Source organism: Trichomonascus vanleenenianus, assembly GCF_965637985.1.
Source record: "Trichomonascus vanleenenianus strain CLIB 3782 genome assembly, contig: TRVA0_031S, whole genome shotgun sequence".
NCBI classification, from domain to species: Eukaryota; Fungi; Ascomycota; class Dipodascomycetes; order Dipodascales; family Trichomonascaceae; genus Blastobotrys; species Blastobotrys vanleenenianus.
Genome location: NW_027481856.1, coordinates 51170 through 76108, shown reverse-complemented (window position 1 = coordinate 76108; position 24939 = coordinate 51170). Strand labels below are relative to the sequence as shown.

At 50.2% G+C, this 24939-nt stretch overlaps 11 protein-coding genes across 11 annotated transcripts; 5 read left to right on the top strand and 6 right to left on the bottom strand.

The window, feature by feature from the left end:
* Positions 1-213: 213 nt before the first annotated feature.
* On the bottom strand, positions 214-5104 carry MYO2 (myosin 2; the record flags this gene model as incomplete). The annotated part of the gene is made up of 2 exons (XM_076685967.1): positions 214-5026; positions 5079-5104. The coding sequence occupies 2 exons, from the start codon at positions 5102-5104 to the stop codon at positions 214-216; spliced, it is 4839 nt and encodes a 1612-aa protein (XP_076539782.1).
* A 2206-nt stretch (positions 5105-7310) lies between these two features.
* Positions 7311-7635, bottom strand: TRVA0_031S00760 (uncharacterized protein; the record flags this gene model as incomplete). Its single annotated transcript, XM_076685966.1, has 2 exons — positions 7311-7528; positions 7596-7635. 2 exons carry the CDS (start codon positions 7633-7635, stop codon positions 7311-7313), a joined length of 258 nt encoding a protein of 85 aa, XP_076539781.1.
* A 226-nt stretch (positions 7636-7861) lies between these two features.
* TRVA0_031S00738 (translation initiation factor eIF-2B subunit) lies at positions 7862-9055 on the top strand (the record flags this gene model as incomplete). The annotated part of the gene is made up of 1 exon (XM_076685965.1): positions 7862-9055. One exon carries the CDS (start codon positions 7862-7864, stop codon positions 9053-9055), a length of 1194 nt encoding a protein of 397 aa, XP_076539780.1.
* A 468-nt stretch (positions 9056-9523) lies between these two features.
* MRP17 (mitochondrial 37S ribosomal protein bS6m MRP17) lies at positions 9524-9895 on the bottom strand (the record flags this gene model as incomplete). Its single annotated transcript, XM_076685964.1, has 2 exons — positions 9524-9542; positions 9597-9895. 2 exons carry the CDS (start codon positions 9893-9895, stop codon positions 9524-9526), a joined length of 318 nt encoding a protein of 105 aa, XP_076539779.1.
* A 681-nt stretch (positions 9896-10576) lies between these two features.
* GCV3 (glycine decarboxylase subunit H) lies at positions 10577-11110 on the top strand (the record flags this gene model as incomplete). The annotated part of the gene is made up of 1 exon (XM_076685963.1): positions 10577-11110. The coding sequence occupies one exon, from the start codon at positions 10577-10579 to the stop codon at positions 11108-11110; it is 534 nt and encodes a 177-aa protein (XP_076539778.1).
* Positions 11111-11456: 346 nt separating this feature from the next.
* On the top strand, positions 11457-12299 carry TRVA0_031S00672 (uncharacterized protein; the record flags this gene model as incomplete). Its single annotated transcript, XM_076685962.1, has 1 exon — positions 11457-12299. One exon carries the CDS (start codon positions 11457-11459, stop codon positions 12297-12299), a length of 843 nt encoding a protein of 280 aa, XP_076539777.1.
* A 2230-nt stretch (positions 12300-14529) lies between these two features.
* On the top strand, positions 14530-16131 carry TRVA0_031S00650 (bifunctional fructose-2,6-bisphosphate 2-phosphatase/6-phosphofructo-2-kinase; the record flags this gene model as incomplete). The annotated part of the gene is made up of 1 exon (XM_076685961.1): positions 14530-16131. One exon carries the CDS (start codon positions 14530-14532, stop codon positions 16129-16131), a length of 1602 nt encoding a protein of 533 aa, XP_076539776.1.
* Positions 16132-16590: 459 nt separating this feature from the next.
* Positions 16591-17378, bottom strand: CAX4 (dolichyldiphosphatase; the record flags this gene model as incomplete). The annotated part of the gene is made up of 2 exons (XM_076685960.1): positions 16591-17012; positions 17078-17378. 2 exons carry the CDS (start codon positions 17376-17378, stop codon positions 16591-16593), a joined length of 723 nt encoding a protein of 240 aa, XP_076539775.1.
* A 2197-nt stretch (positions 17379-19575) lies between these two features.
* ANT1 (peroxisomal adenine nucleotide transporter 1) lies at positions 19576-20586 on the bottom strand (the record flags this gene model as incomplete). The annotated part of the gene is made up of 1 exon (XM_076685959.1): positions 19576-20586. One exon carries the CDS (start codon positions 20584-20586, stop codon positions 19576-19578), a length of 1011 nt encoding a protein of 336 aa, XP_076539774.1.
* A 782-nt stretch (positions 20587-21368) lies between these two features.
* Positions 21369-23630, top strand: TRVA0_031S00584 (uncharacterized protein; the record flags this gene model as incomplete). Its single annotated transcript, XM_076685958.1, has 1 exon — positions 21369-23630. The coding sequence occupies one exon, from the start codon at positions 21369-21371 to the stop codon at positions 23628-23630; it is 2262 nt and encodes a 753-aa protein (XP_076539773.1).
* Positions 23631-23744: 114 nt separating this feature from the next.
* On the bottom strand, positions 23745-24872 carry HGH1 (Hgh1p; the record flags this gene model as incomplete). Its single annotated transcript, XM_076685957.1, has 1 exon — positions 23745-24872. The coding sequence occupies one exon, from the start codon at positions 24870-24872 to the stop codon at positions 23745-23747; it is 1128 nt and encodes a 375-aa protein (XP_076539772.1).
* Between the last annotated feature and the right edge of the window lie 67 nt (positions 24873-24939).

Below are 24939 nucleotides of genomic sequence, written 5' to 3'. Positions count from 1 at the left end.
CAGGAGCATTGTAACTGAGAGCGCCCGTGTTACGAATCTTTGTTACGTCAAAATGCAGGGTCTGGACTGGCCCTCGAATACAATCCATTGCTAGTACTAATCTACAATTCCTCCGCGGAGCGGAGCTACGGGGGTCTGGGGGCTGGCCCCCAGGTCAATTGAAGGAGTATTCAGGTTAATAACAAAAAGATGTATCAATATTTTTGGTATAGGTTAAGTGGCATCTTCTAACTCTACATGCCCATTGGCCAAATCATTTGCGTCGTTAATTTCATCATCATCACGGTCGTCTTCGTCGTAGACAGCCTGGTGGGGTGTGGTGCTATGGCCCTGCTGGTGGGACTGGGCGCTCTGGACCACCTCGTCGGCCTGCTGTTGGTTGTTGACGAGGGCCGTCAGCTCGGCGAGCCGCTTGAGGGTCGGCACCTGCAGCCACCCGGGGATGTACGACTCTATCTTCTTAAGGACTCGCGGCTCCATGATCTCGAATGGCCCGCTATCGTCGAGCGGGATGGCCTCGAGCAGCAGCGTGTTGTTCTTGTCGTTCTTAACACGGGCCGCCACGGCGTTGAGGATCTCAGTCGAGATGGGCGGCTCGTAGTCGGCCACCAGGTACTGGTTGATGAGCTTCTGGATCTGGGCCGGGGTCAGGGTCCAGCAGATGTCGTAGATGATGTCGATATCCTCGAGGGTCGACTTCTTGAGCTGCAGTAGCTTGACCGACTGCATAATGTGCTCGAGTCTTAGCACGCCTTCGGCGACATCGTGGGCCTTGCACCATTCCTCGATTCGCGTGATGTTGTAGTTGATTTGCAGTCCGCGCTTCCAGGAGAGGAAAGAGCGCCGCATAAGCAGGTCGTTGAACGCCTTGACGCCCACCAGCTTGAGCAGCTCCATGATCGGCTGCTTGATGAACTCGGGCTCGAGGTAGAACGCCTCCATCGACTTGTAAACCTTGTTGAACAGGCTCAGCAGGTCATCCATGGTCGCCGTGTTGGAACCGCTGTTGAACATCTTGGAGAGGAATCGCGTGTTCTCGGCCGTGATGAACCCTGGCAGAGACTGGGAGACGACAATGGCCGGCACAATCATCTTGTCCAGCACCTTCTTGATCTCCTTCATCCACGTGTGGTATATGTTGAACTCAAGGTTCTCCAGGTCGTGTTTGACAATGTTGACCAGCCGCCCGTACTCCTGGAACTCAAACTCGCCCATTTCATCGAGCAAAGCTTCGTTTTGCACGATATTCGCCTCAGCTAGGCAGATGAACGACAGGATTTCGTGCACGTTGGAGATCCAGAAAGCACCGGGGTTGATGATATCCTCACCAGTGTACTTCATGACGCTATCTTGGATACCCTGCATCACCTGGCCTAGGAACCGCTCAGACTCCTTGACGAAGCCCAGCCGCCACATCTCGCTCGTGATGAGATTAATGATGTTCGCCGGGAACAGCACTTCCTTGGCGGTCATCTTGTCGGTAGACGACGGCGACGGGATCTTGAGGTTGAAGATTAGGCCCTGGAGAACTTCGCTGAACAGTGCCTTGTCGTCTTCGAGCAGCCGCTCAATCTCTCCGTTGAATCCAATCGAGCCAATGGAGATCTCCGTGCCCGAAGAGTACTGTCGTCGGTGCTCGTTTACAGCGGAATTGGATGGAATGGCAATGGACGCCGGTCGCGGAGAGAACCCGGAGGACTCGCGGGCCGCCGCAATGGCAGCGCTCGCCTGGCCGTTGAGCGACCGCCGCTTGGGGTTGCGCTTCTTGGCCGTCGCCGTAGAGCCGCCACCGTTGAGCGACCGTAGTGGCGTGACGCTCGGAGCCATCGCCGCAGCGGTAGCCTGGATCTTGGCCGCATTCTCCAGGTCTTCACGAAGCTGGGCAATCGTTTCCGTAAGGTTGAGCTCCGAAGATTCGTACTCCTTGATGGTACTCGCCGCATCAGCCAAAGCCTCATCCTTGGTCGCCAGCTCCTTCTTCATGCGATCATTCTCATCAGCAAGAAGAGATAGCCGCTGCATACTCTCGTTATACTCTCGCTGAACCTTGGAGAGTTCCGTCTGGATAGAAGCAATCTCAGCCTCGTACTTAAGCCTAGACTCTTCTGCTTCCGCATCGAGTTCGTTGTATCGCTCTTCGACCTCAGCATGCTTTTTCTGCCAGTTGGCGATCTGGTTCTGCATCGACTCGATAGTGGCCTTGAGCTTCTTATTCTCGTCCTTGCGGGTTGCCAGGGTCTGGGTGAGCTCAACGACCTTATTCTCAAGTCGGTATTGGACCTCCTTATAGTGATTGACGGACTTGGCCTCGACACGAAGCTGCTTGAGCTCCGCAATGGCCTGACGTCGTCGCACAAGCGACTGGACGATAACAATCTTGCGCACGTCGGCAGCATACTGCTTTCGCTGGGCATAACCTCGCCAGTGGCGCTGGATGCAGGTCGCCGCCGCGTTGTACCGCTGCTCCAACATGGTCTTTCGTAGAATGTACCCTCGCACGAGCTGCTGAAGTCGCACAATTGACTCTCGCGTGTGCAGGTAGTGGGTTCGCGCTGCGTAGCCTCGCCATCGCTTCTGAATGATGACCGCTGCCTTGTGTTCGCGCTCCTGGCGCGCTCTGAGCCTCGCCATGTGGCCGCGGAACAGCGCCTGACAGAGAATGATACCTTCACGAATGCGCAGGTACTCCTTGCGGTAGTGCACCATGCGCAGGTTCTTCTGAATGACAATAGCGCACTCGTTGAGGCGGTCGCTTCGCAGCTTCTCGAGGTACGCCAGCATACCGGCTCGGAAGAAGATCTTGGTCTTACCAAGCTGGTACTTGTCTTCTTGCGTGATGGACTTTTGGAGGATCTCGTCGCACATGTGCTTAACCTCGCTGGTCCATTGCGTAGATGGAACAAGCATGTAGTACCGCGAGGCAAACTCTTCGTAGGTCCACCGCGTGGGGAACCCAGCGCACGAGATGCGAATGGTCTCGAGCACACCACAGGCCCTCAATTGGGACAGAACCATGGGGCCGTTGAACTGCCATGCGGCCTTGTCGTCGTTGGGCTTGATGCATCGGATATAGTGGACATTGGTCGAGTTGATCGTGTTCATGAGCTCAATGAGCGACCCTTTGAATATGTACCCCAGCGTAGGCTTTCGATTAATAACGCGACCCTTTCCTGGCGCCGGTGTTGTTGCCTTGGCTTGCTGCTCCTGAGTGTTGGTGTCGAGAACCTCCTTGAGGAAGCTGTTGGAGGTGGCGGTGAGCACCTCAACCAACTCATCTGGAACGGTATCACGGTTCTTCTCAATGAACCCTTCCACTTCGTAGGCAACTTCCATAGCGTAGTGCTTAACAATGAAGGAAGACTGGCCGAACCGCGGCTTCTTGAAGAACTTGGAGTTCTCTGGGTTGTCAAAGTTCTGGTTGAGCTTATTTAGCCACGACTGATCAGACCCGGCAGGAAGACGAGACTCCTCATCCAGCAGAGACAGAATGCCCATCTTGGCTTCAATCAACGTGATGCATGGCTGGTTGTCGCTGAAATCAATGAATGTCCACTCAATCTCCTCCTTGACGTACTCATCTTGCTCCAGCTTGAACACGTGCTGGTTGAACTCTTGCTGCAGCTTCTCATTAGCGTAGTTGATGCAGAACTGCTCAAACGAGTTCACCTTGAAATGCTCGAACCCATAGATATCCAATACGCCAATGAACGAGTGGATCTTGGCCTGCACTTCTTCAGCACACAACCCCTTGTTGATGAGCCCTACAAGCCAGTCGAACAGCGTCGAGTAGACGTACTTGGAGACCGAATCTCGGACTACTAATGCCTGCTTCTGGTTGAGATTCGACACAATCTTCTCGCTTCGCGTCGTAATCTGCTTCTTGACGATCCACTTGGCAAACTGCGTAGCATCGAGCCCCAACAGCTCACAAGCCTTGACCAACGACGGCTCGTCCGAGCCTAGAATGGCATCAGTCCGCGTAGCAGTAATCTTAATATTACCAATATGCAAAAGCGCCGCCAAAACACCAAAAATGCTATGCTGAGTCCCGCCCGAGACTCCAATCGTGGTGAGCGCCGCACGGGTCGCCGCAAACTCTGCGGCGTCATCCACATTGGCAATCACCGGGTCGCCGCCCTGGTTGAGGTAGTCAAACTCCATGATTGGCAGCAGTCCAAACTCCTCCTTCTCTTTATCTGAGGCGCCGCTACACAGCTGGTAGAAAATGTGGTAGTTCCGCTCTGTCGCAGGTTGAAAGACCAGTCTCGACCGCTCCAACAGATACGTTCTGATCTTAGCGCCAATGATATTGATCTCCTTGTCGAACAGAATCTCCAAATACTTGCCGAATCGCGAAGAATTATCGTTTCTTGTCGTCTTGGCGTTACCAAACGCTTCCATAATCGGGTTGGTAGCCAGAATCTGCTCCTCCGTCTCACTTAGCGCATCGTGGTGGTGATGGGCCACCCCCGCAGGGCTGTCACGATCCTCGACAGTCGCAAAGTACCGCATGATATACTTAGCGCTCACCGTCTTACCGGCACCAGACTCACCGGAAACGACAATAGTCTGGTTCCGGTTATCCCTCAACATGCACCGGTAGGCGTCCTCAGCGATGGCGAACAAGTGCGGCTCAAGCTCCCCCCGCCGCTTGCCCGAATAAGCCTGGATGATATCTGGCGTATACAGGTTGTCGACTCGCTGGAACGGGTTTGTCGCGATCAGCACAATACCAGAGTACGTATAGATGTTTAGCTGGCCGTACCGCATCCTGATAGCGTGCAGGACCGCAGGCTCATTAAGATACGACAGGCTCGTCAGGTCCTCCGTCGACTCGAGAATCGGCGGGTTCCGCAGCGGAGGCAGCTTGTCGCTGTTCTTCTCGATCTCCAGCCCCGTCGTCTCGACGACGCTCTCCCCCCCGTTCTCGAGCTTGAGCCTCAGCACCACCTTGTCGCCGGCCTCCTCCTTACTGGCTACCTCAGCTCCCACCCATCCTTCCTGCTGATCTTGGACCCAGCAGCGACTATCTATTATTAGCTCCTTTCCCTCTCACCTTTTAAAGGGGTTCGACTTACGTTCCGGGCTCGTATGAAGACACCATCTCTCTTCTCTCACTATTCTGTGTCGTCGATGTCACCCGTCGAGTGATGGTTCGCGGGGGCAAAAGGGGCGTTGGGCCGAAACTTTTCTGGGCCCCCCAGGGGGTGCTGCCCGCGCCGCCGCATCTGATCAGCCCGCATTACGTGGCCTTTTGCGATAAGCAGTCGAAGACAAAACGCTTTCAACACTGGCCGCTCAAGGGTCCTCTTCTGCTCTCCTGGGGGGCCAGCCCCCCAGACCCCCCCTAGCTCGGCTGCGCCGAGGGCTAGTAAGGTCTGGTTGGTTCTCTCAGGGGTCCGAGGAGGGTTGTCCCGTCGTCGGGAAACCCCTCCAACAATCTAACACACTGCACTGTATTACTACCTATGCTAATTTAACTTATATACGGGTATTTTTGATGTAGATATGCTAGCTATGGTATATTGGACGACTTGAAAGGGAGTATTCCTCCGTTCGCAGCTCTCCGTTTTGCCCCGAGAGATGGTGGTGGATGGTGATGTTGGGCTCAGGGGTTGGGTGGTGGTTTCATGTCCTGCAGCGGTCCGCAACCCCAACTGATCTGTCACAACCGTTCCCTCTCGTGATTCGACATTGCTGCACTTGACCATATATTCGCTACATTGCTACGTTTTAGGGGTTCGGATAATTATAAACTATACATCGCTACTATGGTGGCTACACGTTTCGTGGTCAAAGCGTGACATGAGATGTTCAATGCAGCCATTCACATGCGTGATCTTCCTAGGTATGTCTAATTAAACCTTCTTACTATCTGCTGATACACCATTATCAACTATACGATTAGCCCACATTAGTCGTACATTAGTACGTAGGTATTATGGAGCAAGTGCATATATATAGATTTTTGATTCAGCTTTGTCTTATTGAGTGGCTGTATAACTGTACCAATGAGCTTGTCGTATGGTCCAGATAAACTACATACCCTGTAGAATAAATAGAAGACCTTTAGCCATGACTCTAGCGGTTCGATGACCAAAGTGGGTCGAAGAACACTGCAAAAAGCTAACTTTCATGTAAGCTTAGCTAGACTGGTATTTCAACGGACAGCGTGAGGCTTGTCGATAGCTAACTTCGCCCTCATATAGCTCTTTAGTTGTGCTCCATTTCTTTCCTCGCATTGGCTGTGGCGAATAATAGCGGTTTTATTTCATCAACTTGCCATTTGATTCTGTTTGACTGGTGAGGTAAAAAAGCTGAAAAGACCGTCCGTACTACCCAGCTATTCGCGATATCAAAATTGGTATGTTGGTTCTGGCCATAATATTCAATCATTGGAGTTAATAGTTTGATTTTATGATCAGAAGTATGATAGTATTAATGGATTGATTGTACTATCGGAAGTATGATAGTGTGTTAATGGATTGATTGTATGGTAACGGGGTGTATGAAGTAGCGTCACTATGTTTGAGCCTGTAGAGGCTTCGTTAGTTAGATGAATTATCGACTCTGCAAACAAAACATGGACTCGTATTGGTAACCCATAAGGGATGGTTAAGCCACGAAATGAGCGGATATGATTTAAGAGTTAATCTAGAGACCTGGGCGGTGGGGTAATGTTGATTATGGAATATCTGCAGTGTATCAAACTCCAAGTTTTTTTTTGGACATTAGCAAAGTCCGTTAATCGTTAAAGCATAATAAATCGTAGAACTTCAAATTAGATGCCTGGGCTTTAGCTGTATAAAAGTAAAAAGGCCATGGGTCGAACTTTCGGTGATGCACCTAAGTGAATGCTAAGAGCTACCATATGTCTTCAATATATTATATTCAAATGTAATTGGACAGCCCAAGATTGATTTTCAATTCATTAGATACAGCTGTGTTCGGCGATAAGCGGATACAAGGCCAATAATAGAGTCCTAAGGTTTTGCTGGTGTTCGCTTAGACGATTCTTGTCACAAAGGAAATGATAGGTCTCTCTGCAGTCAGCAGCATTATTGCATCCACTCGACGTAAACCACGTCTTTGCTTGGATAGTTTACAGAATATTCTCAATTACAACTATCCAATGGAAATGAGCTCCCTCTACCTAAGAAGGAAAGGGAGGCCTGGGGGGATACCCCCCAGCTACGGGGTCTGGGGCAGCGCCCCAGGACTACGAGGCAGCAATGACAGAGCGAAGCATCTAACGGGCGTATATATCATGGTACATTAACAGGAATAAAAAAAGGTGACATGCTATGCGTTTACTGCTCGATCTTTCGGGCAAAGGAGAGGCCACGGGCCTCTCGGGCCTCGAGCAGGGCGTCGAGACGTCTCTGTCGGAACACAAGCTGCTTCTTTCGCACGCCGTCGACGACAAGGCCGAATCCGACGAAGGCAATGGCCGAGTACATGTACCCCAGAGGCCGGAACCGCAGTGGCTGGCCCTGGATGCCTCGAGCAAGATGGTGGACGCCGCCGCCTACACTGTTAGCTTCCAAAACTCCCTAAAAACCAGTCAATATGACTAATAAACAGCTAATACATACCCACAAGGGCCCATGCAGACAGATCAGAGTAGAGACCCATTATATATATCGATATTGTCCAGTCCGTGGATTGATGGGTTGAAATTTGAGCGGCTTGTGATTGGCGCAGCGAACTTTTCCACCCGGTACGTGATGTACTACGGGACCTACATGTACGCACGAACGTTACTCGGCTGAGTAATCCCCAGGGGAACGGGTTACATAATATCACGCACTGGCATATTTTTCGAGCCGCGACCAGCTTAGCCAGCGACGAGGCGTGAAGAATGGCAGAGGACGAAGCACAGGGCATTTCGGCCAAGGAGCTGAAGGCGCAGAAGAAGGCGGAGAAAGCGGCCAAGCGGGCAGCCAACAAAGTGGCCCAGGGTCTCCCGCCAACGAGCTCTAAGCAGCAGGGTCCACCAGGCACTGCCCACCAAGGCGCCAAGGGGCCTTCAGGAGGGAGCGACAAGCGGCTGACGCTGTTTGACCACCTCGAACAGGCGAGTCATCCAGCATTGTCGTCGGCGACGGACGTGCACCCGGCGATCGTCAAGCTGACACTGCACATGGCCTACTACAAGATCGTGGGCTCGACGGAGCGGTGCCGAGCTATGCTCGAGGCGTTCCAGGAAGTCATCCGGGACTACTCAACCCCGGCTAATCAGACGGTGTCACGACACCTGCAATCCGTGCTGTCCCACCAGATCGACTATCTCAAGACAGGGCGGCCGCTGAGCATCAGCATGGGTAACTCTATCCGATGGCTAAAGCAGGAGATCTCCAAGGTCAGCATTGACATCTCGGAGGCCCAGGCCAAGCAGGAACTAATTGAGCAGATCGAAAACTTCATTAGAGAGCGCATTGATGTCGCGGACCAGGTTATTGTCGCGTCGGCGTCGGCCACTGTCGAGGACGGCGCCGTTGTCCTCACCTACGGCCACTCATTGGTGGTGCGCAAGTCGCTTATTCGCGCACACGAGCGGGGAAAGAAGTTCAAGGTGGTTGTCGTTGACTCGCGGCCCCTTTACGAGGGCAAGCGCATGGCCAAGGCCCTCGTCGAGGCAGGCATCCCTTGCACTTACGTTATGCTCACCGCGCTGACATACATCATCAAGGACGTCACATCCGTAATGCTCGGTGCCCACGGCATGTTCTCCAACGGCCTGCTTTACTCCCGTGTCGGAACATCCATGATCGCCACCAGCGCAAAAAGTAGAAACATCCCCGTGCTCGTGCTGTGCGAGTCGATAAAATTCACCGACCGCGTCCAGCTCGACTCGGTAACCTACAACGAGCTGGCCAACCCCAAAACCACCCCCAATGACGGAACCAGCGCATCTAAAGAAGGCGCCATTGACACCCTCAACATCCTATACGACCTCAGCCCGAGCGGTACCATCAAGAAGGTCATCACAGAACTCGGTTCCTTGCCTGCTAGCTCGGTCCCGGTTGTCCTTCGTGAGTATAAAGCTACTTAATAAAACCCACTCACCACGCTCCATCCCTTCCTGATATCAATTGGGGGGACCAGTCCCCCCAAACCCCCCGGGGGCTCCGCTACGCGGAGAGTTTCAATCCCTCCGCGAATACACTCTACTTCTAGTAGTAATTGGGGGGACCAGTCCCCCCAAACCCCCCTGGGGACTCCGCTACGCGGAGAGCCTCAATCCTCTGCGAATCCACCCTACTACTGGTGGTAATTGGGGGGATCAGTCGCCTCTGGGGCTCCGCTACGCGGATATTTGGCCTCTGACGGGGTGTTAGTTACGCATATACGGGAGCTTTCTTACAGACTGGGAGTTTGTAACGAAAACGTTGTTGCGTTGTAACGGGGGTCTGGGGGCTGGCCCCCAGCCACGGGAGCTCGAGGGCTGGCCCTCGAATACGCTCCACTGCAAGTACTAATGGGGAAGAATGCTTCTATTTACAAGATAAATAAGTTAATTTCATAGCAGGGTTTTCAGCCTAAAAAGAAGAAGTTAGTGGGGGGTCAGAAGGGGAAATATGGAAGGAACTTACTTATCAGCGCCGTCCTTGACCAAAAGACACCTCAGCACACGGGGGTCGTTTCGCAATGCACGGACAACCTCTCGCTGCACACCGGCGGAGGAGTCGAACTTCATGGAGAAATGATGGCCGAGAATGTGGCTCTGTCGGTCCTTATTCACGATCTTGGGCAGTGGTCGCAACTGCATGTTGTTGATCTCACGGATGACGCCTCGGTTGTTGACGATAAGCTTGCCAACGTGTCGGCAGACCTCCATGACATCTGCGTTGTGCGCAGCGTACCGCACAATACCCACTACCTCGTACAACATGGCGTAGTCTAAACTGTCGTCGATGGAAGATGCGTCTCGACGGGGCTCAATTTTTCACCATCTGGGACGACTTGGTACTCAGCCGCACCATATTCACGTGATAATAATCACGTGAATATCAGGTGACTCATAGTAACGTGAATATCACGTGAGTTACCCGGGGGCTATCTCCGGCCGGCCGGGTAACTACGAGATGGCGTGCAGTGGGGGAAGCGATGCATTGCAGCACGCCGATTACACGGTTTCATAAAGCCCTTCGCTGCTCGGCGGAATGAATTCACGTAGTTAAAAGGGTGATAGAGAGCCGACTAGAGGCTAGCAGAGTAATGAAGGAGGGAATTGAGGAGTAGATTTGGTGATGAAAGGTTATTTAAGCGCTCCATCGTCAGCATTGCTTGCGTAACGCTGGGCGCCGATGGGGGTCGACGGTGAATGCCGAAGTTGGAAGTGGTGTGTGAAGATGAACTCAGTGATACCCGAGTAACCATTGCTGGGGAAGCCCACGAAAACAAAAGGGCCGATAAGCCTGGAAATTGGAGCATCGCATTGGTCCATAAAAATTCAGGCCGTTTACTCGTCCCCACCTTTAAACGATACATAAAAGAGCGTCTCCTCCTTTCCTGCTTCTTCTTCTTTTTTTTCCTCTCTATTTTCCCTCTCCACAGAAATAATTTATTCGTAATGCTGGCCACTGCTTTCCGATCTGCTGCCCGAGTTGCTGTGCCGCGAGTTGCGGTCGCTCGAGCCGTCGCCCGACCAACCTTCTTGGCGGGCCTGCGATTCGCGTCCAATGCTATCAACAAGGAGTCCATTGCATTCACCTACTCGCCAGAGGGCCCGAAAGTGAAGTTCTCCGAGGACCACGAATGGGTTGCCCTGCACGGTGACGGCACTGCCTTTGTCGGTATCACCAAGTACGCTGCCGACGCCCTGGGCGAGGCTACCTACGTCGAGGTGCCAGAGCCAGAGACCGAGGTCGAGAAGGGCGACTCTATGGGTTCCGTCGAGTCTGTCAAGTCCGCTTCTGAGCTGTACGCCCCAGTCGCCGGCACCATCATTGAGGGCAACCAGGAGCTCGCCGACAATGCTACCCTTGTAAACGAGGACCCAATGGGTGCTGCGTGGTTTGGCAAGATCAAGGTCTCCGACAATGCTGAGTTCGAGGAGCTCATGGACAGTGAGGCTTATGAGGCCTTCCTCAAGGAGCAGGATTAAGCTTCCACCCCAAAAAAGAAAAAGAATTCCCTGTTCTATAACTTTAATGATTATTAACGCGTTTCTTTCGTGTAGTTGGTAATGCATTGTGTAACTATCCTTGAATTTTTTTTAGGACGAGCCGCATTTTTACCTTCGTTAGATGTCAATTAGCGCATAACGGCGATGTGCGGAAGAGCAATGTCAAATAGCAGCAAGCTCTATCCAGATGCACTATTTCAATTGCTTGTTACTTAAACTTTCGATACGAAGTTGACTTCAACCCTTTTATAAATACAGGACTGTTCTCCTTGCATTGATTCGCTAGAATCAACTACCATGTCTGTCGACAGAAACGATATGGTGCATGCCTTTTTCCTTGACGATATCCAAAAACAGGCACCGCAAAATGCTGATCTTCCAAGTAATAAATGTAATCAAGGCAGAATTGTGGCAGCATCTATTGATTGATTACCGCCAAGACGAAGTGACCTTCACGAGTATACAGCACAAAGATCTACTGTATCGCATTCCGCTACACACCCTTCAAGAAAGACGTGATGGAAAACTTCATCTTCATGATGTAGTACTTCGATTTGAGACGTTGGTGAAACGGGGCTGTATAGAACAGCTGACGTGGAAATTCCATTCGGCTCCAGCAATTGAAGTTGCTGACTCGACTACATATCTCATGGATTGTGTAGTCCAGTGCCGCATACCCGAATTGCAGATGGATATTTCAGAGCAATCTGGGCGTTATCTTCTTACACTCTTTAATGCTATAAAATTTTTTAGGGGAGAATTGCGCTTGAAGCTACGATGTGACGATTTTTTTTCCAACGGAACCATAGCCCGTGAAATCATAAACGAAATGAATAACGACAAATACCTAGACTGGCAGTGCCCTATTGATCTATATGTCGAATTACCCATGATTACAGCTGAATGTCTTGGCGAACTGGAGTCAATTGACGTTCTCGCGAGCTTAAGTATTGGAAGACTAGATGACGAAAAGGTACTCGATCAGCTCATTATGTTTATGAAAAACAATTACCCCGAGATCAATATCCATAGCTTTGAAACACCTGGCGAAGTAAAGATCCATTTTCCTCGAGGCAATATCTCTTTTGGTTCAATTGCGAGGCAATCGAAGGTTATTCTGAGCTGTGATAAAAACTTGGGTTATTTGGCTGTCACCCAGGATATATAGCTCCACATATAAGTGGCCCAGAATTGCGCATTGATGAACTACGGGTTGTGTCAGCAATAGGCGGCAATGGCGCTGATCTCAAGCAGATTACAAGGCAATTTGCCAAAGTAAGCAGCAGCTTTGAATCATGGGTGAAGCCTGAGATGCTTCGTCAAAGTAATGTTTGGACAGAATTATCTCGCGACTCAGAATTTCTACAAACACTGGAACATCGACGTGTTGAGATACTTATGCGAAACCAATTGCGTAACGATTCGCGGCGTCGACAACGTCGTACCGATTCGCGACGTCTAGTGACTCGCTAGTGCCTTTATATTGAGTTTCGAAGTACCGGTAGTCTACATATTTATCTTTTCTCCAATACCAGTCTTATTATAACCGCTATAGGAACGAAGGATAACCTGTCGAGATGCAATAGCCATCTAGACTACACGTCATATTATACAACAGAGCTGGTGGGGTTCCGAGTGGAGAAAAACAACACTGGCTCTGTGGGCGATTTGGATTATATAATGAGCTTGATTTCCCCGTTTTTGGAAGTTGTTAACCTTTAGATTACTATGTCTACCCATCGAGATCTTGACGACAATTTTGTTTCATCCCCCATGTCTATCTCATCGAGGTAGATACGGTGGACGAGCAACGATTGACCCGCCGTGAAGACGAGCCATTGCACGACCTGACGCAGCTAGCCAATCGGGGTTCCATCCGAACGGTGTTGTGGAAGTTCATCTTGTCTCCGAGAACTCCAGTGACTTCAGCAGCCCGAGAGTTTATGTCTGCTATCTGTGGAAGCGACGCTGTCACACGGGTAGACCTGCATATATACGAGGCCGCGGGAAGGCTGTCCTCCAGCTTCTCAGAGAAGCGCGACTCCAGGCCACCCCGCCTACGCTAGGCATCAGATTGCAGCAAAGTCACTTAGACAACGACCCGGAATACCCTTGTCGGCTATACGAGATCCTACGGAAAATTCCTGGTTGGAGGGACTCTTCCGCCAAACTAACCGTGAAGATTGATGACGCAGAGTTAATTTCGGCAGTGGATGAGATGCAGGCGCAAGGGATTACGGTCAGTGAGTTCCGTTGGGGTAAGACGACTTTTAGTCTTCACCATTAGACGAGGAGAGAAGAAGGAGGAAAAGCATAATAGTTGAGAACTGCTTTTATCCAAACTACTACCACGGTATAGCTCATTTATTTATTCTAGCGGTTATCATAGCTTCCAGATAGAGCTGTATCTAATAATATGGTGTCAACAGTTCACTGCCGTAATACAATAGAATTCATTACCTGTACCAACAATACCGAGCAGTATCAGCCATTCATTGTTAGGAGTGTTAAGAGAAAGCCAACTTTAGATGCTCCGACCCGCATCTTCACAGCCCCATTAGACCATATCCTGGGGATTATTTGATGGCCCACTTTGGAGAGAGACTTCACATGACAGCACAGAGAATTTGTCGAACTAGAACAATAAGAAAACGCTGCTGCTGTTATGTTCAGTGAACAAGAAATGCGTTGCATGTTGTTAGCTAATTCTGGCATCATCATAATCGATTCTAGCTTGCAGACTCAATTGGTACAGGCATCTATTTAATCCTTCGTTTCTGATAACCAACGCCTTTAATAACATTGCTCATATAGCGCGCAAAAGTTTTCTAAGCCCGGTTTTATCCCTCACATCCAACCTGGGGCTCTGCCCCAGACCCCGTAGTTGGGGGGAAACCCCCCAAACCCCCCCTTCCCTCCGACTCAATTGGTGGTAGTATATTAGCCTGCATTCCAGTATCGAAACGAATACCGGCTAAGTTGGACCGTAGTCTATAGTTGCAGATGATGTCTGATGGGCATCAAGGTGATCAGACCCGCATATCTGTAGCCCATTTGAACTTTGAAGGTTATCTGATATCTCCACGAACCTAGCATTCCAGTATTCAACAATCCCCTCCGCGCAGCGGAGCTACGGGGGGTCTGGGGGGCTGGCCCCCCAGTCACTACTCGCTCCTACAACATTCGAGCACTGCTTCGCAGAGGGGCGCTAGCCATTGCCTAATAGAGGACAATGCTCATCAGTCAGTAGGATCTCATGGGGCAGTCGCCAAGCGGCTATTGGCGGGGGTTACATAATATGATTGAGGCGCTGACTAAGATCACGTTGTCCGGGGTCGGGAGGGAAGACCACGACGCCGCCTCCCCCGGACTAAGCGACGGACAACGAAGGAACTGAAATGGCGGCAGTGAACGAAGGACTGCTCGAGGCGCCAGTGGCGAGCGAGCGACGGCGTAGCTCGGAGGTGGACGGGATCCACTCGGTGATGTCGAAGAGCCACATCTCGCCGGCCCAGCTGTACGCAACGGACAGCGGGCGGCTTTTCCATGCGGGAAAGATCTGTATCGTGCTGGTGGGGCTTCCGGCTCGTGGAAAAACGCACCACGCGGTAGCACTGACACGGTACCTGCGGTGGCTCGGGGTCAAGACGCACGCGTTCCACCTGGGGGACTACCGGCGGCAGCTGTCGCCGGCGGACTTCAAGGTGCCCGACGACTATTTCATGGAGAACGCCTCGCCGGCGACGGTCGAGTTCCGCCAGCGTGTGCTCGAGGCGTGCATGTGCGACATTGAACGGTTCTTCGAGGCGGACAGCGGGCAGGTGGCCATTTACGACGCCGTCAATGCGACGGCTCGGCAGCGGCGGCGGTTGGCCGCGCGCCTCACGGCGCGCGGCGTGGCAGTGCTGTTTGTGGAGTGCCTGTGTACTGACGAGTCTATCGTCATCCGCAACATACGAGACGTCAAGCTGACCTCTCCGGACTATGCCAATATTGATTTTGACCAGGCGGTGCGGCACTACCTGAGGCGCATCGAGTTACGTATCCCGCATTATGAGCCGGTAAACGAACCTGAGCTGAGCTATGTTAAACTTATTAATGTCGCTGAGAAGGTTATTATCAACAATGCCCAGCGAGGGTACCTGCACCACCGTATTTTGTTCTATCTTATGAACTCGCAGATCAAGGTGGGGTCCCTCTTTTTTGCTAGGTCGGGTCACTCTACGGCCAAGTCGGATCACGATTATAAGAGCGATGAGACGCTTTCTGAAGGCGGAAAGCACTACGCAGAGCAGCTGTGGCTTACCATTGCGAGGCATCTTGAAGAGCGGCGTGAAAAGGTGCTCCAGATGCATCGTAATCAGAGCATTGACCGTAAACTGCTGCGAAAAGTTCGATATGACCACGAGCGAAGCTCCGAACACGGCGGACCTGGAGAAATCACTCCCCCCGTGACTTCGGGAACTTCGACTCCTCTCTCTTCGGCAGATGCCCGGGCCGTGTCGACTATCCGTGCCGACGAGGTTAATCTCCACACAATATCGAATCTGACCGTTTGGAGCTCAACGAGGAAGCGCACCGTTGAAACAGCGAGCTACTTTGCCAAGCACGGGCTTCACACAACGCAGCGTACTCAGCTTAACCTGATGAACCCGGGTGAGGCCGGCGTACTGACCGAAGCAGAGCTCAAGGCCAAGTACCCGATTGAGTACGAAAACCATAAGAAAAACCCGTACCACCATCGGTATCCGCGCGCCGAATCCTACCACGATGTTGCCGTGCGGATGGAGCCGTTGATCATGGAGATGGAGAGGATATCGGGCGACCTGCTCATCATTGCCCACGAGTCGGTGCTCAGAGTGCTCTATGGATACTACATGTCCCTTTCGGTGACTGAGATCCCCTTCCTCAGTTTCCCGCGCAACGAGATCGTCGAGATCATTCCAAACGCCTACATCAACCAGTCCAACCGTATCCCTATCCCCGGCGTCGACCCTTAGACACCTACACACACAATCTTACTTAAAAACTCGTGTATATATATATATTATGTTTCTGGGACACTAGTATAATTCATTCGGTCATATTGGTACATCCTGGGGGCCCCAGACCCCCGGAGCTCTGCTTCGTAGAGGACTTAACACAAAGCATACACTAAGAGCAGTTCGACACATTTGGGGCCAGTATTGGCATCCTGGGGGCCTGACTCATCTGCTGGAACGGGCGGCGAGGAGCCTTGCGAGGTGGGTGAATCACGATTGAAGCTTTCAACCTGAGCTTGGAGGTCAGCATTCTGCTGTTGCACATCTCGATATACTACAAAGGCAACAGACACAGTAAAAAGGCTCTTTACTCGACTTTGACGAGCAGTTTCATAGCTCACTCAATAAATTGATAAATGATAGAGAATAGCAAAATCTAGGTATATTAAAAGCAAAAACAACAGGAACAAAGCTCTATCACTCAACTTTGACAAGCAGCTTCATTTTCATGCGATCGCGACGCCATTCGGCATATTCGTCCCGGACAAAACTCGCTCTCTCGCCAGCCGTATCCTTTATATAGAACCACCGCGCCGGCCAGGTATCTAGCAGCAGATCAACTATGCCCAGATCCCTCAGAAGCACGACAAACATAAAGTACGCAATTGCAACCGCTACGCCTATCCCTACTCCGGCCAGCACCTGGCTGCCCGAGTGATAAAACAAGTAGACCCGCGAGTAGCATACTAGCCCCGAGAAAATCAACGAGGAAGCCCCGCGAAGCAGCTTCTTGCGGGTCGAAAAATGCCGGACCCGAAACAGCATCCACAAACACAAATAAGTCGTATAATACGCCATGAACTGGGCATGCGCAGAGGGCATTCCATAGCCATATCCAACTACAAAAAAAACAAGTTAGCAAATCAAATACAGTCCGCCTTTTAAAGCAGGTTTTTTCACTTACATCTCGGTCGCTCCTCCTTGATGACGTGCTTGAGGTACTGGTTGACCGCCTCGCACCCGACCTGCCCAGCAAACATGAGGACCGTCTCTACCTCCCGGCGTGACATGATGAGCGTCAAATAAACGACAATGAGAGTTTGAGGCGCCATCGAGATCCACGCGAACATGAGCCCGAGCAGATCATCGCTATGGTATATAACGTGGGTGAAGTCCAGCGGAACCGGCCCCGCAGGGCCTTTGGAGACTAGAAACCCGTGGATCAAGGAGACCAGCGAGAGCCGGGCGTCCTCAGTAGCCTCCATCGTGACGTTTGGTGGTATTTTCGGTGTAAATTTTTCCTTCCTCGCCCGTAAGTGTGCGTGTCGTTTCGCCAAGCACTGCACCACCCGGGATATTTCATATGCCGGTGCTCTGCTCCGACGGCGTAATTTTTTCCTTCCCTCCCAACTAAGTCAAGTCTGAGGTTACCCCTGAATTGTGCGTCAAGCCGTCCTTCATTGTTGCATGTTGTTACATGTACATCCTTGCATTTTTAGTACAGTACTGTAGCCGTAGTGGGTATTACAACCATAGGAGCCCATGGCATGCCGTGACTATCGTAGGCCATCGTAGAGAGGGTGTAATGTCTTGTTCCTGGATGTTCCAATTCTATGATATACCCAGGAAACAATTTGGTATTATTTTAATTTTTCGCGATCGTTAGGGTAATACCCGACGAACGATGCGGCTGCACGGACTCCGGTACCCCCGCCGCTCGCTTGGCCGGCTTGCCGCACTCATTCATTAAACATTTCAAGGACTTTAGCATTTAAAAATTATTCAACGGGATTTAGGCCCTGGCATGCACGGACTTTAGCGTCCAAAGATTTCGGCGTTCAAATGATTCAGTTAGGAGTTATCCTGTACAAAACGGAAGTAGACCTACGGGGGACTCACGCCATCTACACCCTGTAGTTACATGGGTATTTTAGCTGTAGTTTTATAGCATACGTACTCTGCATCGTCTGCATAGGTAACTGCAATAGTGTACCACTAACAGTGCATCCTCTGCAGATGGGTAGTGTACCAGCATGACAAAAATTTTATAGCACGAGAAATTTCCTTGGGTAATAAAAAACAGTAACCCAGTACAGTGTAGTTGAATGATCTACTTTGTGCATGAGCTCATCTCGGGGTATTATAATGGAAAGTCTGTGATGATATTGAGTATAATAGATTCTAATGTAAAAAAAGGTAGAAGTACCTATTGTCTTGGCTTTGGGGACGACGCCCGTTGCTCCGGGTTATAAATACTGGTGGCCGCTTAACTACATAATGTATATCCACGATAATGAACCGTGTAGATTTTTTCGTAAGCGCTGTTTGAATGCAGGCACTTTTGAATGCCAGCTTTTGGCAATACTTTTTTTGTTCTCGTATTGCACAACCACATCGGAGCTATCTGTCTGTATTGCAAATTTGTTGTACTGGTATTGGAAGCCTCATGTACTTAGATTAGTTCTCCGCTCTAGACATCAGACTACAATCTCACTTTAATCAAGATTATTGTACCCGCAGTGTTACATAAGAGCTACAACAGGTCGAGCAGTACTTCCCAATATCATGGATTGTGTTGATAGAATTACCATGCTGGAAAATTGCGATTGACACTACACTTACCACAGAGAATAAGCATTCTAAGAGGCTGAATCAATCACTCTTAGTGGATAAAATAGTCTATTCCCGTATACGCGTTTTCGCATCTTAGTGAAGCCAAGGCCAGAGACGTCACGTACTACACATATACTACTACCATATGTTAATCTTTCAAAACATAAGAAATTACCATATCAGTGTCCCATAGATGTACCGTTTTTGCGCCTTGATGATTGGTTTTCCCCAGGGGGAGAAGGGGGGGAGAGCTGGGAAACAATTCTCCCAGGAGATTAAAGGGCAATGGCCTTCTTTGAGGAATTGAGCCAGCCTTTCGAGTCCTTCCGTGCCGAGAAGTGTCGACTGGTCAAATGTGTCGCTTACCTCCTGAAGAGAAGGACCGCCATGGTATGTCCGGTCAGGGATCAATCGGTCCAGGCTCTTCACCACCCACTTATCATCCCAGGGTATTGTACGGGATGTCTGAAATGCTTCATGATAGCATCATGTATTTATAAATGGGTTGGTAACAAATTGCTACCGACCCCTTCAACACTGCGAGGAGTTTGAGGAGCTGGCCCCTCAAGGTTATATTTAGATACTCTGACGACAGTTGTAGCAAATTCCCGGGCTGCGATTCGCAAACCTTCGAATTAAGATTATGCCAATCGGAGATTACATTTAAAGGAAGGCTCAAATAAGGAAAGGCTTGAGATAAGTGTTACCGGTAGTAATGCCTGAATTTCAATACTATTATTATTATAGCGCTCTACCAATGCGACAATACAAGTACCGTAATATGCTACTGGTACATCTATATAATTAAGGCGTATGAGAGGCAATGCATAATGGACAAAATCAAAAAGATTAGCTGGTGAGAGGCCTGAAGAAGACGAAGTAAAACCATATGATGAGCTTGGAAATCTGGTCCTTTGTCGCCATTGTGATACCTTGCGTAAAGAATCCCCTCAAAACTTGGCCTTTGGCTCCCTGGTACACTCCAGCAAGCCCCTCGCTCTTATAAACGTCCGTCACGTCAGTAATGACCTTGAAAGTGAGAGCGCTCTTGAGCTTCTCCACCTGCGATTGCTCAGGCTCACCCACAACAAACTTTACCGGCTCCCGTCGTTCAGACTTGGCCTGCGCCTGCATTCGCGTCTTGGACAGCATCCACGGGTAGGTCATCAGTGTGGCAATGATCTTCGCACACGCAGACAGGAAGAACAGCTCCGTACTAGTCGGATTGTCCCTCCGCCTGCGCGGAATGAGAACAGCTTTGAGGTATTGGAAGAAGTAGTACGTCAGCGATGGGTTCAGTGACAACAGAACGACTGCCCGATAGCCCGTCCAAAACCCGGTGATGCCCTTGTCGCGCCAAATGTCAGCAATGACTTCACGAACCGGCTTCTTGGCACCCTGTGCCTGTTGCCGGGTCACAATGTTGTTCAATGGCGACGTGATGAACTTGCAGAACATCCCAGCCACGGTGCCAATTGCCAGCTCCTCGGCAACGCCTAAGGTCGCTGGAGCACGGCCCGAGGCGGATCGCGTCTTAAGGTACTTTACACGCCGCGTCCGGATGTCCTCGTACGCGAAGAAGTAGAAGAAAGCCGAAGACATGGTTGCGATCGTGTCGCCGGCAGCCCCGGAGTAGAACTCCTTAATGCCGCCCTCCTCGTATACCTTGATGAAGGTGTCTACGATGCCATCATACTTCTTTTCGGCTGATTTCGTCTTCTTCTGGACCTGGAGTCGTGTGATAACTACTGCCAGCGGGTAGAGCGATAAATTGGCCACGGCTCCGCCTATCGCGCCAGAAAAGGCGGTGGCCAGAGGCGGAATATCGCTAGGCCGTACAATCTTCTTCTTGTCTGACATGGCTTTTTAGGGAAACGTTTTGTTCATTCCTTAAAACTTTTCAACGATTTTTATATCGCTTCGTATGCCAGCACCGAGGATTGATTCCGTTCAATCAGCCAATACTAGTGCACTACCGGGACGCATGTGAACCTTGGTCCGTGCGTGTGTCGCCTTATCACATGTAAATCACTTCCCCGCGGCTCTTTAATTTACCCGTTGATGTTATTTTAACAAATTTTATCAACGTAATTATGTAATTAGCTTTGTTATGACTATAGCCCTTGCCAGGTACTACAGTTGTATTGTAGTTATAGAGCTATCTGTTATTACAGGCCCTTTCTGCAATAATTGTGAGAAAGTAAAGCATTGAAATAGGATATGGTCCAATTGTGCAACTGTGCTTGTACCAGTTGGATCAATTGGATCAATTAGGGTCATCTCAACGTTTACGCCGCAGTTACCCATATATTCGAACAACATTATAGAGGTATAAGTAATAAAACTAGTAGAGCAAAGACTGGCAAAGTGTACCTCTTAAACATTAACAATGGTCGAGCAACGGAGAGTAGCCATGAAATGAAGTGATAAGCATAATTAATGAATAAGATTAAATTAAGCTTGGGTTGATATGAGCTAATGAACAAACTCAGCAATTCACAACCCTATTCTGGTCGTCAAAGACCAATCACTCTAGTTGTTTATTGCCAGCAATTACAATAATGCCCTGGCTAGAGAAATTCGCAAATATAAACCCCCGCTCCCCCAATTTTAACAGGGCCAAACTGGTCTGCCATAAGCAAATGGACCCCAACCTAGACACGGTGGCTGATTCGCAGTGGTTTGAAAAGTATCTCGATCAGGTAAGATTGCATGTTATGGACGAAATTCAACAAAACGCCAGGGTTATGGATCCAGCCATGGACATGAACTGCATGGCAGAGAATAACAAGCCTTTCCTCATTGACGAGCTCAAGAAAGTAGAGACTCTGATTGAAGAAAATAAGGCTCTCCCACAAGAGCTGGCTAAGGCCCAGGAATCCACGGATGGACACAATCGACAGGAAATTGACGAGCTCAAGAAAGAGGCAGAGGCTCTGATGGAAGGCCACAAGGCTTACCAAGAAGAGCTGGCTAAGACCCAGCGGTTCGAGGATAAGTCCAAAAGCCAGGTTAGGGGGGAGGAGCTTAAAAGAGAGGCCATTGACGAGCTCGAGAAGGACATAGAGATGGAAGAAAGCCACGTTGTTGAACAACAGCTGACACGGACCCCAGAATCCGAGGGTGAGCTGAATACGCCGGCCATTGGCGAGCTTAAGAAGGAGATAGAGACTCTGATTGAAGAAAAAACAGCTCTCCAAAAACAGCTGGCCATGATCAAGTCCTGGTATGAACTCGGTAATGGGGCCATTGAGGAGCTCGAGGAGGAGATAGGGACTCTGAGGGAAGAAAATAAGGCTCTCCAACAACAGCTACCCGGGACCCAGGCCAAGACCCCGGCCAAGGATGTGCCCAATAGTCAGGCCATTGAGGAACTCGAGAAAAAGATAGAGACTCTGACTGAAGAAAACAAGAATCTCCAACAATACCTGACCGAGATCCAAGAGTTTGAGGATGAGCGCATTGATGAGGCGATTGAGGAGATCCAGAAGGAGGCAGACGACCTGAGGAAAGCAAACAATAATTACAAAGAACAGCTGGCCAAGGCCAAAGATGTGGAGACGAAGTACAAAAGTCTGCTTAGGGATCAGAGTCTTATAAGGGAGGCCAATGAGGAGCTCGAGAAGGAGGCAGAGATTCTGATGCAAGAAAACTATACTCTCAAACAGCAGCTGGCCAAGACCCCAGAATGCGAGGATGAGGTCAATAGGCAGGTCATTGGGGAGCTTAAGAAGGAAGTAGGGATACTGATGGAAAAAAACAAGGGTCTCCTGCAACAGCTGTCCAGGACTCAAGCCAACACCCAGCCCGATGACGAGGAGCTTAATAGTCGGGACATTGAGGAGCTCGAGGAGGAAGTAGAGGCTCTGACTGACGAAATAGAGGGTCTCCAGCAAGAACTGGGAGAGGCACAAAAGTCCAAGGATGAGTTCGATAGAAAGCTCTGTGACATTAACAGCCTCGAGCATGAGGTAAAGAGTCTGACTGAACAAAACGAGGCTCTCCACGAACAACTGGCCAATACCCAAGAGTCTGAGGATAAGTTCAAAAGCCAGCTCAAGGAGGAGCTGACGACCCAAGTTAACGAAAACAAGTTTCTTCAAGAACAGCTGGCCAAGATCAGACAGTCAGAAGAGGGGTTTAAAGGTCAGTTGGAGGCATGTAAGACGCTGTATAACAGCCTTTTCTTGGAGAGGGACAACGTTGCAATGCAGCTCATCTCCTGCCAGTCGAGGCTTTTCCAAGTACTGAGCGAGAAGGAGTCGCTGATTACTGAAAAGAGCGAAGGGGATTCGGTCATTGAGATTACCCACATGCTGCGCATGCTCCTGGCGACAAAGTCGATTACTCCCGCACAGGTTTCTCGGCAGCTGATGTACCTCAACACTGAGAAGTTTGTTAGGAACATCTCCTCTGAGCGACTGGACGCCTTTACAAACAGCATGATTGACAGAGAGGCTAGCAGCGGCGACACGGTAGTCGATAGCCAGGCAGAGGAGATTAAAAACCTCAAGAAAGCTGTCGAGTTCTACAAGAAAAACTCGGTTTCCTCTTACCAAATGCGTCGGACCTTTAAGCGAATTGTTCGCCTGTTGGACAGCGTTCCTACATCTACCACTCCCCTGGGTATGCCCTCCAATAGCGCCCAGGCATCTAGTTCATTAGGTGGTGAGACAAGTAGCGCAAGCACCAGGGGCGTAGCTTCGAAGTATATTGAGCACTTGGCAAACACTGTTAGTGATCTTGATTTGGCGGCATCAAAGGCATGGACTACCTGGCACACCTACGGTGATGACGAGCGAGCTATGAGGATACGGATGCAGCATTTGGCCAAGCTGCTTGATAAGTACAAGACAAAACAGCAGGTCATGTTGGAAAGCTTTGTTCAATCCAAGTCTGCTTAACTCTCTCATTGCTCCTGCACTGGCGAGCGAATAGCTGGAGAATATTTATTACAGATGATTAAATGGTTGCATAGTTCGCAGTGTCATTAATAATAGCCGTACAATTGTTCTAAATTACAATACCTCAATAATCTCCCCGTCTTCATCGTCCTCTTCCTCCACAATCTTTGGCTTTTCGTCCGCCTCGTCCCGCATAATCATATTAACAAGTCGCTCACAAGGGTCCCGTACCAGATCGTCTTCAACGTTCTGATGCAGCTCTCGAATGACTGGGTAGACCTGCTTCTCACGGAAGTAGTCTCGCACTGGTCGGGTGCTACAAAGAAGAAGCAAGCACTCGACCAAAACAGTCAAAATATCGTGCACCGGCTCTCGCTTCTTGTCTTCGGGCATGAATTGCAGCTCCTCAGGCAGTTCGAGCATCTCTTCGTCATCGATCTTGTCAGTGCCCGCTATCAGCGGTTTCAGGAGATATGGCAGGATATCAACCTTTTCGTCGAACACAAAGTTCTCATGGCTCGTGACGTCAAACAGCGAATTCTTAATAGTCGAGGCAACACCCTCTCTTCGGATTTTTGACTCGTGCGCGGTGAACACGAGCAGCTTAGTGATAGGGACAACCCCGTCGTATGCCTGCTCGGTAATAAAGTAGCCTCGGCCGTCATTGAACCGGGATACATCCATGAAGAAATACGACAGATAGCTGAAATCCGCGTACTTGTTCAAACTTCTATCAGAGCCCTTGACAAAGCAGTCCATAAGGCAGTCGATCAAGTTACCAGACTTGAAAACGTCCTCATCCTTGACAATGGGCATCGGTCTATTCTTGTCACCCTCTTCAGGCAACCTTGGCTTGACTCGCTTGGCTTTCATCACCACAGTCACCTGATCGTTCTTGGCGAGATTAGCCAGCAGGATGGAGAACAGATCTGCGTTGATTTCGCTGAGATCAGTGATGCGGTTCGCCACTTCCTTGACGAACACCTCGTCCGATGCCAGCAGATCGAGCACTGCCCGGTCATCACAGAGATTCACTAGGATCTTAAGAGCATGACCCACGGCCCGCGCAGACTTCTCATTGATCATAGCCTTGATATCTTTGACGGGACGCATGTCCTCGCCTTTGAAAATGAAGGTCTGAGATCCCTGGGAGAACCCCACCAAGTTTTCCAAAGCAATCTGCCTGATCTGGGCCTGATCATGATGCAGGAACCCGACCAATTCCATCAACTCTGTCGACATTTTACCAAGAATCTGATTTGTAATCGCTAATCTATTCAATCTGTCCCTGAAAAGCGATCGACATCAT